This window comes from Medicago truncatula, chromosome 7 (genome assembly GCF_003473485.1).
Source record: "Medicago truncatula cultivar Jemalong A17 chromosome 7, MtrunA17r5.0-ANR, whole genome shotgun sequence".
NCBI classification, from domain to species: Eukaryota; Viridiplantae; Streptophyta; class Magnoliopsida; order Fabales; family Fabaceae; genus Medicago; species Medicago truncatula.
Window position 1 is genome coordinate 29,992,198 of NC_053048.1, and position 17,262 is coordinate 30,009,459.

A 17,262-nucleotide genomic window follows, 5' to 3' on the forward strand; every position below is an offset into this window, starting at 1 on the left:
GTTGTTCTCTGGCAACATCAGTTTAACCTCTTCCTTTTTTCCGTCTCTAATCACTCCGACGACCTATGTGGTACTAGCACTTCAGATTGAATGTGTGTCGTCCAACACCAGCACTTTCAATTACATATTTTCATTTTTATTTTCTCAAATTATTACCGGTGTATATGTGTTAATGTTGTGTCCGGTGTCCCTTATGTGTCGGTGCTTCGTAGCACAAAACAAGGAAAATATGTTATCATATTGAAGAATATAAATCTAACTATACAACAGAAACACTAACAAGTTATGTGCAATATGGATCACCAAGATTTGTCATGCTTGATCTGTCTGTTTTCTCTTTCAGCATTATTTTGACTTTTCAGCATTATTGATCTATAGACCAACTTGACATGTATTTTGTTCTGCATGTGACATGTTTCCCGAACATCCATGCAGGTGTGTTCCTTGGGGTATCTTCAAACACGCGATACCAGGTCATCAATGGACTGGAACGTTTGGTAGAAGCATCGCCAATGGCAAAACAGGTTCCACCAGTTGCTCTGGCTTTCACAGTTGGTGTGCGTTTTGCCAACAATGTTTATGGTGGCATGCAGTTTGTTGACTGGGCTAGGTGGAGTGGAGTACAATAGTTTCTTCAATTATCTTGTTTTGTAATGTGTTGTAGTCTTGTAGATGTAATTTTCTAGCCATAAATTTTCTTGAGGTTGAAGTATAAATTTCTACCTGCGGTTCATGGACCTATAATGACCAAAGATTAAGGGTGCGTGGATTGGTTTAGAAAGGTTTTAGGCAATAAATTTAGAGGATGAGCATTTGTTCCCTCTATTTTGGTAATTAACCTTAATGATGAAGTCTAACCATGACAAAGTTCGGCCGAGTGGTACGTAAAATCTGACCAATGATTGTTCCAGTTAGGATTTAAATTTGAATTCTCCCGAACAATTTATCTCTATCTTTCTCTAAAACTCAAGAATTCATTAATCACTTGAGGTGTAACCTACTGCCTTAGTATTAAGAATCATTTGTTGTACACATGTAGCTCTCTCATTAACAAGATAAAGTATGACAAATTCAGTGGTCAATTAACGTGTTAAGCCTTCGTAAATGGTTTAAACTCCATTCTGGTTATTGTTTGCTACTTAGTTAAAGCTTTTAACTTAGCAGCTATTCTGTTAGATTTAGGTGATCGGGTTGACTATAGAGATAGTTGAGGTAAAAAAATATATGGTAAATATATTTCATGCAATATAGTATCAAACGACTTTGTCAATAATGATATTGCACCATACACAAATATATTTTTCAGCGTTATATCAATAAATTTCATCATATATCATTTGATTTAATGGTGAGATTTATTGATCAAATGATGAAAATTAAGTTGTGCGTTATTACACTGTAGAATTGACCCTATAAAAATTAGTGGAGATGGATTGCCAATTTTATTTAGGTTAGATCTTCTGTAATGTGGGGAAAATGGTGAGAAACAGACTACCAATAGTCAATGTCCATGAAAAACTATTAGGCTAAATTGCATTTTTGATCCCTTAACTATTTAGGTAGTATCGCTTTGGTCCCTTAATTAAAATTCGATTTATTTTAGTCCTTAAACTTCTCTCCATAACATATTTTGGTCATTTCCATTAGTTTTAATTCAAAAACGTTAGGTTTTCTTCATTTTCTTCTGGAATTTTTCTGGGATTCATCTTGTTGAAGGTTGATGAAGATGATATGAAGATGAAAAAGAGGAGAAAATGATGAAGAAAATCTAACGTTTTTGAATTGAAACTAACGGGAAGGACCAAAATGTGTAACAAAGAGAAGTTACGAGACCAAAATAAATCAAATTTTAATTAAGGGACCAAAGTGAAACTACCTAAGTAGTTAAGGGACCAAAAATGCAATTTAGCCAAACTATTATCACGGGTTCTTAAAAATATAGTAAGATACATACATGGTTTAAACACACTATTCACCCCCTAAGCTTGCAAAAGTAGCGACTTTGGCTCCTTAAAAAAATGGCAAAATTGACTCCCCATGTTTAAGGAAATATGTTATTTTGACTCTCTAACTTAAGGGAAATATGCTCTTTTGGTCCCTTATCTTTTAAAAAAGTTGCGATTATGACCCCTGTTTTGGGACACGTGGCGGCTTCTCAACAACTTTGCAACGTTTAGGGGTCAAAATTGCATTTTTTTTTGTTAAGGAGCCAAAATCACAACTTTTAAAAATTAAGGTGTAAAAAATACACATTAAGCATACATACATACATACATACACTGTATGCTCCCAAATTATATCACTCGTGACTTGTGAGCTACTCAACAACAGAGGAGTTAAAAATACTCTTTGCTAGTTGCTACACAACTTAGAAAAGAAAACTACTCGGATCCTTCGTTATACTCAAATGATTCCTAAACTTCTTCTACGTTGTATACCTCAAGATATATTCTAATTATTCCAAATTGGTTTATTTCAAAACTCGAGTCAAGTTTTATACAAATCTTTTTATAGCTCAAGTTTGACTTGTTTCAAGTTTACAACAATTTGATCGACTTGTTAGATTTTGCTCATTTGCTCGAATCAGATAATTTGAAAGTGTTAAATTTTTTATATCTTTGATCTTTTATTCTTTTAAAGGATTAAATGCTCTTTTGGTTCCTTAACTATTTAATTGATATCGCTTTGGTCCCTTAACTAAAAAAAAGATTGTTTGAGGATTTTAAGTTTTTTTTAGTCTCGTTTTGGTCCCTTCTGTTAGGTTTCCGTTAGCTTTAATGAAAAACGTTAAATGTGGACACGTGTTACCTTGTCATTGGCTCAGAGATTTTTTTTTTTAAATATAAATATATATTTTTTATTTTTTTGTAAAAAATTTCCAGAACCAATGACAAGGTGACACGTGTCACTTGTCATTGGCTTTGGGATTTTTTTTAAAAAAAATAAATTTTGTAAAAAAAAAACTCAGAGCCAATGACAAGGTGACACATGTCCAGGAGTTAAAATTTTTTTAAAAACTCTAACGGAAACCTAACAGAAGGGACCAAAACGAGACTAAAGAAAAACTCAAAATCCACAAACAATCTTTTTTTTAGTTAAGGGACCAAAGCGATACCAATTAAATAGTTAAGGAATCAAAAGAGCATTTAAGCCTCTTTCAAAAGGCAAAAACTAAAATAAAAAATGCTATCACAAGGATAATAGTTTAAGGTTTAAAGGATAGACACAAATAGAAATTTCATACATGCATAGACATATAAATATAGAAAACTAGCTACCAACAACTCAAGAATATAATACAAAAACACAAACTACTACGCGCAACAAATACAAAAGTCCACAGCTAGAATCAAATACATGCTAAAACTGAGTTGAGTGTCAAAATGATTTATGTTTGGATACACTTCTCTAAAGTGAGTAAACAACAAATTTGAGGGTCAAAATCAATTCCAAAATCAAAAGTCCCAACTTCTAACTCTAACTAGAATCAATTATGGAGGCAAAATCAATTGTACTTGAAAACAACTAAACCTATTAAAATCGATTCTACGCATCTAGAATAAATAGAGTTATGTAAAAGTGAAATTAAGCAAGATGAACCAACTTGAATGGTAGGATTCAAAATTTCAACGGGTTAATAATTATTTTGGTCTCTAGATGTGTAGCCATAATAGTCCTTCAATGTATCGAAATTTTAAAATAGTTATTGATTGTGCACTTCGTTAATCAAAATAGTTTTTAATGTTAAAACAGTCTCTCAATGGTGACACTAACTCTTTTCATAAAGTGTAACACCCCGTTACCCCAAACAATTAATAAAAAATAAAATAATCAGAGTTCAACAAACGACGGGCATGTCACACTGCTTTTCAAAAATTTTTAAATAGAATATAAAACTATTTATTAAAATCAACCTAATAGTTAAACCAATAATTTGCAGCGGAATATTTTTCAAAATATCTAACATCAACATCCAACAATAATCCTGGCACAAAGGCCTCAACATAATATTCATCAAAATTGTTCAACAACAATAAAGGGCTACATCAGCATGTTCCAAAATTGATACATAAGGAATGAAAATAAACAACTAATTCCCATCCCATTACGTATCAGAGCCCTAGACACTTGAGCCACCACTCTACTATTCTTCATCACCTGCAAGTTACCCATAGGAAGGGCAACATTTCCAAGCAGAAGGGGTGAGATTCACAAACAACAATAATAGATATATAATTCATCAATTGAATATAACACCCTAAATATCATCAATACATCATTGTGTGTGTGTATATATATATATATTTCATGATCACATCATAACATCATATTCATCTTCAATCAATAGTAAGAATTATTACTCAATCACCAACAACGACTCATGCAATGACATGACAACACCACTAAGAGTCCTCATCAAATGCGACTATACACATGCATGTGGTACCAATTTACAGGGCATAAGCCCTCACCGAATTTGAATGGTTAAAGCATTCACAGGGCATAAGCCCTCACCAATTTGAACGACAAGGCGTTCCAGGGCAAGAGCCCTCACCGCTTTATGTTTATGCAATGGACTCAACTTGTGTATATCTACATACAACTCAATAATTCAACGACATGTATGATTTATTTAGATATAAGCATACATCACAGTCATCAACAAATCACCATAATTAATTCAATAGCTCCAGAAAATAACACAATAAATTATAGTCAAGCTCCTACATCAAGTTCATTCATTTCTATTCAATTACGTAACAAACAGCTTCAGGTACTGGGCAACTCGCCTCGCGAGCACATCTGCTCGCTATGGCGAACTCATGAAATGGGTTACTCGCCGTGGCGAGTACGAGGCGAACGAGAAAAAGGGTGCTCTCGGGAGTTTTGACATTTTTCCCACTAATTCCTCATTTTTAAGCTCCCTATTCATCTTTTTAATCTGAAAATTGTCTCAGTCATCTCTAAAAACATCTAGACACTCAAAACTAACCAACTTATACCTTATGACAACAATCTGAAAATCATGATCTTTCACTCACTTACTCACTATGGCGAGTGGTTCTGCTCGTGGGGCGAGCTATGAAGATTGCTCACTCACGAGGCGAGACAGGCTGCTCGCCGGGGCGAGCGATGAATGTCTGTACGGGTAGAATGTAGGCTTTTTCCAAAAATCTCAATTTCCTCAATTTCACTCACCAAAACAGTTTACAGAAGTGCAATGAAATACTGTATGCAACCAGAACATATTTCTAACACTAAAACAATGATTCCTACACTCAATCCACCCAAAAATCAAGGAATCAAACCTAAACTCAAATTCCCAACTTCTATCAGAAACATGTTAAACCAAAATCAGAATTACAATCTATACTATTGAAATTAAACCTCACCCTTACCTTAATTCAGATGAGCAAATTCTACAAAATTCTGGTTCTCTTGGCTCTTCTCCCTTGTTCTTGGTTTTTCTCCCAAAACTTGATTGTACGTAAAACTGCTTCTGACCTCTCCTTTTCCTAACTCCTAACTTAACTCCCTTTTATTTCATTTAACTTTCGCTTAATTCTATTAATTCTAATTAAATCTCCAGACTCTAAAATAATAATAGTTCTCACTTATTCTAATTTAATACCAAAATAAATCATATAAATAAATATAACACCCCACATGAACAACAATAATCATTTAAAATCATATAAAAGACTCTAAATAAATTATAAATAAATAAATAATGACTAGGGCATTACATAAAGGACATGGTATGACAGTAACTAAGTACTTATAGTGGCTGATAAGACAATAAGTAAGTATATCGATGGATTAATATGAAAATATTAATGAAATATTTTAAGGTTATAAACTATTTAGACTAACATAATGCATAATCAGAGACTATTTTAAAATTTCAATAAAGAATTATTATAATTACTCGGTACACATTCGTGAATCGATAACCCCAAATTTCAACTCACACCCTAAAAAATGGGTTAGCCGGATTGACCCATCTCAATTATGCGAAAATTGTTCTTCTCCCAACAAAAAACGCTCACTCCCATAAAAACTTATCAAAATACCCTCCACGTACGTGAGTTAACTCACGTTTGGTAAGTTGGAGTATAACCTACATGAGTTAACTCATGCTCGGGTTATAATCTACATGAGCTAACTCACGTTGGGTTATAACCCACATGAGTTAACTCACATGGGATGTATCATTATAGCGAACGTAACTTAAGTCACAATGAGTTTAACACCTGCGTGACTTAAGTCACGTGAATAGATGTCATACCCCAATTTTTGACCTAAGACCCCACATTCATACGCCCTTTGACCTTGGGTCAGTATCTGACTTTTCAATTGTTGGTTCCAAGTCGGGCCCTCATCTCTCTTTATTTTTCTTTAAATTCCATCTTTTCATTTTTTTGTTTATTGCTGTTTTTTATTATTAGCATTATTTTTATTTGTATCTGTCATACCCCAATTTTTGATCCAAGATACCTCTGACAAGTGGGTATTTTAAAATACCTCATATTTGATTCCGAGTCGGGCCCTCTTCTCTCAACTTTCATTTTTTATTTATTTTTTAGTTTCCATCTTTTATTTAAATTCCTTTTAATTTAATTAACTCATTTAGTATTTTATTTTTAGGGGTTTATGGGCAAAATTATTCATTGGGCGAGCTGAAGGAGAGGAGTTTCCAGGGAGAAAGGCTAAAGTTGACTCGTTGAGAGAGCAAACACTTCGCCCAACGAAATAAGGCAATTTACTGACTTTTTAAAGACGATGTGGCTTTTCCCTACATTTGAAGAAAGCTCGATTCACTGAGCAAACATGAATTCGCCCAGTGAGTCAGTACAATTCTAACTAGTATAAATAGATGTGTAATCAGTATCTGCAGAGTATGATTTACTGAGCAAGTATCTGCAGAGTATGATTTTCTCATGTTGGAGAATTAGGTTTGGTCGCTACAATATGGGAAAATCAACCCAACTAGTCTGATATGATTATTTTGAGCCAGATAGCGGATTTGCAAGAAATACTGGAGGGAGTACAAATGTTGAGCAGTGAATCCGAAAAGAGAGTATTGATTCCAAACAATCGAAGCGGGTTTACTGGGAAATCTTGTATTATGCGTTGAGTCGATTATAGAAGAGTGGAGTCCCATCAAGTGTTTTGTTGGAGGCTCTTACGGGATACACTTCCTTCTAGAGAAACACTCCATAGGTGCATTATCCTCATCGATCCTCACTCTCGTTCGTGTGTTTTTTGCTTCATCGAAACAGTATCTGCAGAGCAATTATTCTTTTACTGCCAGACTTCTTTACACTTTCTCAACTTCGGACAACTGTTAAAGCGTAAGAACGTGAAAAAAGCGTGATACTTAACATGGTTGGCGACTACTTGAAGCATTTGGAGAGTAAAGAATTACATCTTATTTAGGGATAGAGTCGCAGACATTGAAAAATGGTTGGAGGATATCATAATGCAATCTTGGATATGGCTACTCGATCAGTGGAACATTGAACGACAAAATGATCCAAGGTTAGTTTTTTGTTATTTTTAGTCCTTTTATTTTGAGTGTTAACTACAATATATTAATCCGCAATATTTGACATATAGTATCATTATATTAAATTCTACCGCGGATTTGCATCTTCATTAATTTAAGGCTAAAATATGCTTTTGCTCCCTGCAAATATAGCGAATTTGAGTTTTGGTCCCTGGTAATTTTTTTTTTTGAATTCCATCCCTTCAAATTTTTTTGTTTTTTAAAATAGTCTCTGAGCCCATAAACTTAATGATTTGGAACCATTTTGCTTAGGTATTGATGAGATAAAACCGCAAGTGCACGGTCTTACCGAAGTAGTATAAAAGAGTATCGTTCCGAAAGGGAGTAGTTCAATTTAATTAACCTTTAAAGATGATTAGAAGAGAGAAGAGAATTGTAAGTTGGGGGTTTTTAAACGGTTAAAAATCAATATAATAAAAGAGCCTTGGGATCATTGGTTTCATCTAAATAACAAGTCCTTCTCAAACCAAAACCATAAGCTTATAATGTTATGTTAGACCTAATTTCTCAAGACAGTTTCTCTTATGTTCCTCTAGCAACCAAGCCTATTTCGCTGACTTGATTACTATTAGATTTTGGTTCCTCTAACAACCAAGCCTATTTCGCTGACTTGATTGTTATTAGTTCCCTTGAAGATCGAAACTATATGTCTCAAAGATTGCAAAGCCTATTTCGCTGACTTTGCAATCCTTGTCTGAATTCACTTGTTCGAATATCAAAGCTCCACTTTCGTTTTATGAATTGATATTTGGAATAATGGATAAACAATTATCAAACCCTCCACTTTCGTTTCCACAGTTTGATAATGGTTGATCCATGTTAAGACGATGAATTCAGATAAGAAATTAGGGTTACATAAGATTAAGGCTTAGGGCTTGGTTTGATTAGGATTATGTCATTTAGACTTATCCAACAATCCCAAGACAAGAAGAAGTCTACTCACTCATGTTCATCGTAGACATGGGGGAGAAGAGAGAAAGCATGAAAGTAAAAGACAAGAAAATAAAGGAAAAGAAAAGAACTTTAATTAGAAAAGCAATTGTCACTTATTGTATTCCAAGTAAAGATGAATATTTGTGATGGCTAGCTATTCTATTTATAGTACACATTTGACTTAAAATCTAAGCAAGTATATTCCAAGAATATTCCACGGTAGATTGTGCGCCAAAATAGAATAGCTTAGACTCCAAGCAAAAGCAGCAAAAGGTCTTCTGGAGGGTGGCACGGCCGTGCCAAGGCTAGCACGGGCCGTGCCAGGCTTCTGACTTGTGGGAGACATATTTTGTCTCTCAATCTTCATATTTTCGTGTCCAATCTGCTCCAAATCCCTTTCTTTTGCTCCAAGACTCAATCCATCCAATATTCTTCCCTGAAATATAATAAATTGCAATTTAAAGTAAACTATCCTAAAAAGGAAATAATACTAATATAAAATTATATAAAATCTAAATAAAACTAAACTAAAAAGCATATTAAAATAGACAATAAATGACTCATCAGGTATCACTTGCTGACTAAACATAGGTTGATACACTTGGCATGAAAATTAATTTAAATATTTATAAAATAAAATAATAAATCAAAAAATTATTTTTGTTTATTTTAATTATAGTTTTATATTTTTAAACAACCTATTATTATTAAAATTATAAAACAGATTTTTAAATTACAAAAATTGATTTTCAGTATTTAAAATTAAAAAAAAAATATCTTTTAATTAAATTTAAAACACATAAATGTTTATTTGATGGAACAAAAAACGAATCAAAACTTAGAGAGAGAGAGAGAGAGAGAGAGAGAGAGAGAGAGAGAGAGCACGTTCATTTTTTCCCAGAACTTCTTTACCCCAAAACTTCAGTTCCAAAACTTCATTCTTTTCTCTAGAACTTCATGTTTTTTTCCCTCTCTTCATCTTCAACCCATTCTAGAAACTCCAATTATCTGTGTTAAAAGAGAAAAGGGCATAAACATCACTAACACATTCATCTTCATCCCTGAATTTTAAATTCTCAGATCTAGACATACAACCCATTACACACACATCTATCATCAAATCATAATCAATCCTTTAAATTGGATTCGATTCCATGGAGAAGAGAGAAGAGAAAACGGCGAGACAAAGCTTCTCTGCATCGGATTCGATTCGAAGACCGACGAACCTGTTGTTAGCGAGGAATATTAAGAGAGGTTCAACATCTTATCTCTCATCAAGTCTCTCGCAGATTTGCATTTTCTGGATTTCAATTGGATTCGGATTTGGGGATTAAGGTTGTGGTGAGGTCGCCGACGGGTGACGGTGACGGTGGTGATGAGGGAGGAAGAACCAAGGTGATGATGAATTGGGATGAACTTGGTGATAATGATCCTTGACTATTTGATTTGTTTACTGATATGTTTTTGTTGTTACCATTTGATTTAAGGAGAATAAAGGCTAAAGGTGGTGTGGTGGATACATGGATGAAGAAGATGAAGAGTGATGGAGCAGGTGAAGATTGCCGAAGAAGAATGGGGACAAATGAAACCCTCCCATGTTTTTTTTTTTTAATTTTGACAAACAAATTTTATTTTAATTAAATTGATTTATAAAATGTTTAAAATAAGTTAAATGCCACATGTATAAGATTGTACAGTCAGCATCTGCTACCTAAGCAAAAATCAGCCAAATCAACTAGAAAGTGGGTCCAGGGACTATTTTAAAAAACAAAAATTTTTGCAGGGATGGAATTCAATGCTTTTGAAATTGGTTAAATGTGTAACTCTTCTTCTACCATAAAAATTACTCTCTAGGCTTAAACACTTGTTTATATTTTAAGATTTATTCTATTTCCTTGAATGAGATGAGTTACAGGAGGAGGAAATAATATCCATACATATGATTCTCATTTTTCTAAACATTTATTCTTCACACATACTTTTACTTCTAGGACATGTCTCTGGACTATGGAATTTAGCTACTATTGATGATTCTCATGCTCTAAATCCCCTTCTTCACTCTAATTACAGTGAAGATTCAGAGTAAAGAAATGGATTTAGAACATGAGAATCATCAATAGTAGCTGAATTCCATAGTCCAGAGACATGTCCTAGAAAAAGTATGTATAAAGAATAAATGTTTAGAAATATGAGAATTATATGTATGGATATTATGTTCTCATATGGATGGCACGTGTTTTCATGAAACCAATCTAGAAAAGTGAAAAAAAGAATTGCCAATTTATTCCCTCAAAAATGTTTTGTTTTTTTCCCCCCTTAAACTATAATTATTTAGTAAATATTTTTAAGGGTTTTTTACATGCTTTGTTTTTTTCCCTTAATCTAACCTTTTTTTATTAAATATTTGTTAGGGTTTTTATTAAAATAATAAATTTCTTACTATATAACTTTTTTTTTTTTTTTGAAATATTCTTACTATAAAACATGGTTGGTTTGTCTTTAAAGTTGCATATAACTTTTTTTTTCCCCTTAAACTAACCTTTTTTTATTAAATATTTGTTAGGGTTTTTATTAAAATAATAAATTTCTTACTATATAACTTTTTTTTTTGAAATATTCTTACTATAAAACATGGTTGGTTTGTCTTTAAAGTTGCATATACGAAGGCCATTGAAATTCAAGGGGAGAGGTGGACTTAGGCTTTTAAAATTTGCATATGATTGCACTGTTTTATTAGTGCTTGAACCTCCTGATATTTTAAGGATGAACCTCCTCATATTTTAACATTGCAATTGAGCCAAACATTTTGCACCAAAAATCCAAGTTTCTCTCACCCTATGAATGACACGAGTCTCACTTTTATGTTAGCACAACAATATTTGGCTCAACTAGAGATAATTGACTTCCTTTTTATATAACTCTATTTTTTTTTAAAGGCCAACTCTCCATCTGGCTTTTCCTATTACATTTGTTTTCTTTTATTTTCTTATTAATGATTGTAATTGTAATAATTGAATTCCTTCTAAAGTAAAAATGAAGTGCTTGAAGATAGAACACAAATCCTAAAAGTCTTTTAAGAAGCTTTTACCTCTAAACCAAGTATGTCACAGAGTTTAATTCTTGCAAATATAATATATATTACTAAATATTTTATATTCTTTCATAACTTAATACTCCCACCATCCTAAATTTTAACGAAAAGTTCACTTTTTTTGTCCCAAATTATAAATAAAATTGACAAATGTTTACCCTTTTTAATCAAGTTGGTTTCAAATGTCATCTTTTCCAAATAAAATAAAATAAATCTTATTCTCAATTTTCATGAACTCAAATGCAAGGTTTATCCAAATTACTCTCCCTCACATTTTTTCCGTAACCAATAACTTATGCAAATTATTTTTACTTCTTTCCATGAAACATATTTCAACACAAAATGTTATACACCAAATTATTATGCTTTAGAATTATAAATTTATAATTTACACAAATTCTAACTTTCATTTGATAGATTTTGAAATTTATAATTTATACAATATGTGGAAAATATAAAAAATAATAATTAAACATTTATGCAAAAAAAAAAAAATATTTGATAGGAAAAAAATGATGAAAATTATAAATTTAGTAGTATAAATAAATGATAATTAAAAGTAAAAAATAACTGCACAAAACTTTCATAGCTCTGATAAAGTTGAAAGGTCTGAATCCCTTGCTTCACTCCGAGTCTGTCTTTGTAGCACGTCACTACTCAAAAACCGACGAGCAAAGAACACGAAATACAACAGATTCAAGACTCCGAATGCAGCGATAGTGTAGTAATAATGCTCAAGCCTATTCTTATTCAAATCATTACCTCCTAACCATTGTGGTCCACCATTTCCTTTTGTTAAAGCCACAATAATCTTTATAAGAAGATTGCTCAACCAACTTGCAATGCTTAAGCTTAGAAAAAACACAGCACCGCCTAATGTCTTCATACTGTCAGGCCAATATGATGTCAATAACTCCATCATAGGAATTGCGGCAAATGCTTCAACCAAACCAGATAAACCAAATTGTGGAATAAGCCACCAAATTCTTGTAGGTGATTGAAATGTTCCGTGTTTCAATGCGTTGTCGCGGCGGCGCACTTCAATCAGTCCTGATACAACCATGCCAACAATGGAAAAAATAATTCCTATTGTTATTCTTTGACCAATTGACAATCTTTTACCATTAGAGGTAGCTGTTTTAGTGAAAGGGATGTAGATTTTTTCATAAAGCACAATCCATGATGAAAGAAAAATCATTGGTACTAATCCCATCCAAGCTGGTGGAATAATGAATTTTGTTCCAATTGATCTGTCTATTTGTAATCCTTGTAAAATTCCATATGAATTTGCTTGTCCCATTGAAATAAAACATCCAATTCCTGCTAACCAAATTGGTAAAGTGGATAATATTGCTTTCAATTCTTCCACTTGTTGTAAACTGCATAATCTCCAATTATCAATTGAATTTCCATTGCTGTCAATTTCATTTTGGTTTGTAATCACCGCGGCTTTATCGAGATATCTGAACCTATTTGTATGAGCAAGTTTCACATTTCTTGAATCTTCTGACTCATTAGAAGATAATTGTGGATCATAAAATGAGAGTTCAGAATCTTTCTTGATATCAATGTGATGTTTTCTAATTGAAGCAACAATTACTTTCACCAAGTCGCTTAAGACGCTTCCTTTCGGCTTCAACTTGATATAAGTGCATTGTCCCAACAAGAAGATGGTTGATGAGACGGTGAAACACCCCGTTGGAATGATGAAACCAATAAACCAGCTTACATTGGTTTGAATGTAGACAACGCCGGTCAGAGCTATCAAAAGTGCTACTGTGAATAAAAAATACCACCAATTGCAAAAGCTCTCTAACTGAGCTTTTCCTTTTTCGGTTTTTGTATCGAATTGATCGGCTCCAAAGGCAATATTGCATGGTCTTAGGCATCCTGAACCTATTGCGAAAAATCCAAGTCCCAAGTATAGGATACTGAGTTGCACACCTGTCGGTTTTATGCAATCCGAAAGAGTAGGGCAACTTGGAGGTCTTAATGATGAATGATCAGCACCTAGAGACATGAATCCCATACCCTGTCATATATTGAAGCTTATGTCTTTAAATTTTCATTCATAATAAGTAGGAACATTTAAAGTAGAGAGCATAATTCTTAATCGAGGTCTGAAACCGCAACTGCAACCGATATAAGAATTTTAGAGGTTTCTTCAAGGACATCACAACGGCAAATTGTGATCGCAATTGTTTTTTTTTTTTTTGGTCAGGTCAATTGTTTGTATTTTACCACAATATCAAGGTTATAAACAAAATTGTGACTGCAAAAACATTTTAGAACCATGGTTAAGAACAAATAAAAGCTGCTATTATTTATTAATTACTCTTAACCATGGTTCTAAAATGCTCTTGGGGTCGCAATTTTTTTAAAAACCTTGATATTGCGGCAAAATACAAACAAATGCAATCATAATTTGCTTTTATGATATCTTGGGTTGAATAATTTTACTCTTACACATGTTTGACTTATATTTTCAATATACAATTTCTTACAATGGATTCCTTAAACAATACTCTTAGGCTTTGTTTGCTAGTTTGGAGAGGAAGGGATGGGAAGGGTTTGGATAATAGGAAGGAACAAATGAAAGAAATAGGATGACATTTAGACTGGAAGGCTTTGGGGGGTTCATTTTTCTTTATAATACAAAACCCTCCTCATTTGAGGGAACTCACAAATTGTATTGGAGGGGTTTTGGGGGTTTTGAAGGGTTTACATGGATTCTTCACATTTAATTTATGTAGTTATAATATTCTTAAAATTAAATATATATTAATCATAAGAATTAATTTATCATTCTCTAAAAAACTATTCTTTTAAAAAATGTGAAAGATTTTACCATTTTCCCCTATATTTCCAACCCTTCAAAGTCTTCCCTTCCCCTCCCCTCCAAACTCCCAAACAAAGCCTTAAGGCATTTGTGAGCATGACCCAAAATTTATATATAGTAGAATAGAATTTATTAAAACTTTGAATGTTCATTGATTGGATTTTCAGAAAATTTCATTTTTAACAATACATCATGAAATGGCAAAAATGGAAAAATAAATCAAAGTATTATGATAATTTCTTTGTATTTACCAGAAGTGAAGCTATGCCGCCAAATATAAGCATATGAAACTTTCCAACATAAGCATCTGCAATATAAGCAGCTACTAATGGAATAAAATTTACTAAACCAGACCAAATGTTGAAAACCTCAACTGAAAATGCTGTATCCATGTTGTATTGTGTATGCATGTATACAACTAAATTGGCAATCAAACTCATTGAAGCTAATTTCTCGAATGTCTCATTTCCTATAATCAAACAAACACATAATTTAGATTCATAAATTCTATTGAAAATATTGTAATAATCATATATCAAGCAAAGAATATTGAAGGATTTATTTATTACCAAGAATGTATTTGACAGATTTCCATCCTCCTTTTTTATTTTTGGTTGAAGAGGAATGAGAAAAGTTTGCTAAAGGATCTTGCCTTTCATTAGACTCGTTCTCATTCTTCATCTCTTCCATCTAAATTTTTTCTAACCCACCTCACACTTGTTGACCTATGAAGATTTTAATCGTTTTAATCTTTATTATAGTCCAAGAACAAGAAAGAATCGAAGTGTTTGGATTTATAGAGGAAAAAATTGTAACAAATTGTTGTTATTGGATAGCAAACGTGTTTTCATGAAAAAAAGAATTGCCAATTTATTCCAACTATGCCGGCCTATTCTTTAGGAGCTACCTATTAGCTTTTGCCAAACAGAAGAGCAATTGAAGTGGCGTGTAGAAGAGCAATTGAAGTGGCGGATATAGTGCAAAATCTTTGCCAAACAGAAGAGCAAGGATGAAGTGGCGTGTAGAAGACCATGTTGTTTACCTGCCTCCAAAAATCTTTGCAACTATATAGTGCAAAATAAATAAAGGAGTAATTTTCTTTTATCCCTTATGTTAAAAGTTATATAGTAAGGAATTTGGCGTAAGCCCTTTGCTATTTTTTCACAAGTGTATAAAAATAAGTTATAAACAACAAATCAACTATATCAATCAACAACGTGCAGTGAGGAAGTTTTAGTTTTACAATGCTTGCTTCTTCTATGTAAGTGCGGGAACGTGCATATGCTACGTGATCCATGCCCTAACTGTGACTAGAAAACAGATTAGTGACATAGCCATTACTTTTTCTTAATGAAACATAGCCCACCCAAAAATAAAAAAGGAGGATGGAAATAATTATAATAATTATCTTTTGGCTTACAATCAAATAGAAGTAATGACTTGAAACCGTTTCAAAAAGGTGAATTTGTTTATTACAATATTTGTCACACAAGCTGTCAAAATATGATATTTATTCCACGTGAAGATGTTATGGAACCTCATTAATAAATGAGCTTCGGTGCAGAGTACTTAGATTGTAAGGTAGATATAAGAGATAAATATGTATTTTTTTCCCCCTTAAAGATATAGTGAGTTTTGAATTTCATCTCTAAAAAAGATGTTTTCATCCTTCTAAACAAAATTGTTTTTTTTTTTTTTTTTTTTCTCTCAAATGGCAAGTTTATATTCATATTTGTATCAAGGTTATGACCATTTTATATTTAAAATATGTCCATATATTATGTCGCACTCATGTATGCCCATATTATGCTTAAAAAATGTGAAGAAAATGTTAAAATTGTGCTCAATATGGACAAAATATGAAGAACAAATTGTACCCAAAAATAAATATGAAGAACAAACTTTGTGAAGATCTTCTGTTTGGCAAAAGCTAATAGGTAACTCCTAAAGAATAGGCCGGCATAGTTGGAAAATTGCTCTTCTCCCAACAAAAAATGCTCACTCTCAAACAAACTAACAAAAATACCCGCCACGTGTAGGCATGGCAATGTGATAAGGTGGAGATGAGTTTTACCTTCTCCGTCCTCATACCCTACTTCCATATTCTTACTCGTTACCCTACCCATATCCAGCGGGGATGAGAAATCGAATCTCATCCCCGTCTCCGACGGGTTCGGGTATCCCCGCCTCATCCTCATCCCCGCAGTGGATATTTTTTTTATAAAAATAGAAGTATTTAGCACCGTCGAGCGATATGTTGTAATGCATTATCCAGCAAATAGATGATGACGATCAATGACTATGGTGATTAAGAAAAGAGAGGCCGATAATGTGAGATATGAAATGAAAATAGAGAGAACCGTAATAAATGAGTGTCATCTGGAACACTGAGACTCTGACTATGTGAGTGAAATGATTTAGAGTTTGGGTTTCTATTTATACCAAAGGGGTGGTAAATTGATTTTTTTACATTTGGGACGGGTTTGGGTATGGGTTCGAAGTGGGTACATATATCCCCATTACCCATCCCAAACCCATGTTTTCAAATCAGGGAAAACTCAAACCCAGTCAAAGCGGGGAAAACCCGTCAAATTGGGTTTGGTTCGAAAGGGTACCCGCGGGTATGGGTTTTGTTTACATGCCTATCCACGTGATTTAAGTCACGCAGGTGTTAAACTCATTGTGACTTAAGTTACGTTCGCTATAATGATACATTCCATGTGAGTTAGCTCATGTAGATTATAACCCCAACATGAGTTAACTCATGTAGGTTATACTCCAACTTACCAAATGTGAGTTAACTCACGTGGAGGGTATTTTGGTAAGTTT

General features: G+C 33.1%; 1 protein-coding gene across 1 annotated transcript; it reads right to left on the minus strand.

Annotated features, from left to right (window-relative positions):
- Window positions 1-12,177: 12,177 nt before the first annotated feature.
- LOC120577055 (protein NRT1/ PTR FAMILY 2.8) lies at window positions 12,178-15,175 on the minus strand. The gene is made up of 3 exons (XM_039827961.1): window positions 15,003-15,175; window positions 14,685-14,902; window positions 12,178-13,626 (listed from the first exon to the last, which is right to left on the minus strand). The coding sequence occupies exons 1-3, from the start codon at window positions 15,121-15,123 to the stop codon at window positions 12,178-12,180; spliced, it is 1,788 nt and encodes a 595-aa protein (XP_039683895.1). The 5' UTR covers window positions 15,124-15,175.
- Window positions 15,176-17,262: the final 2,087 nt, after the last annotated feature.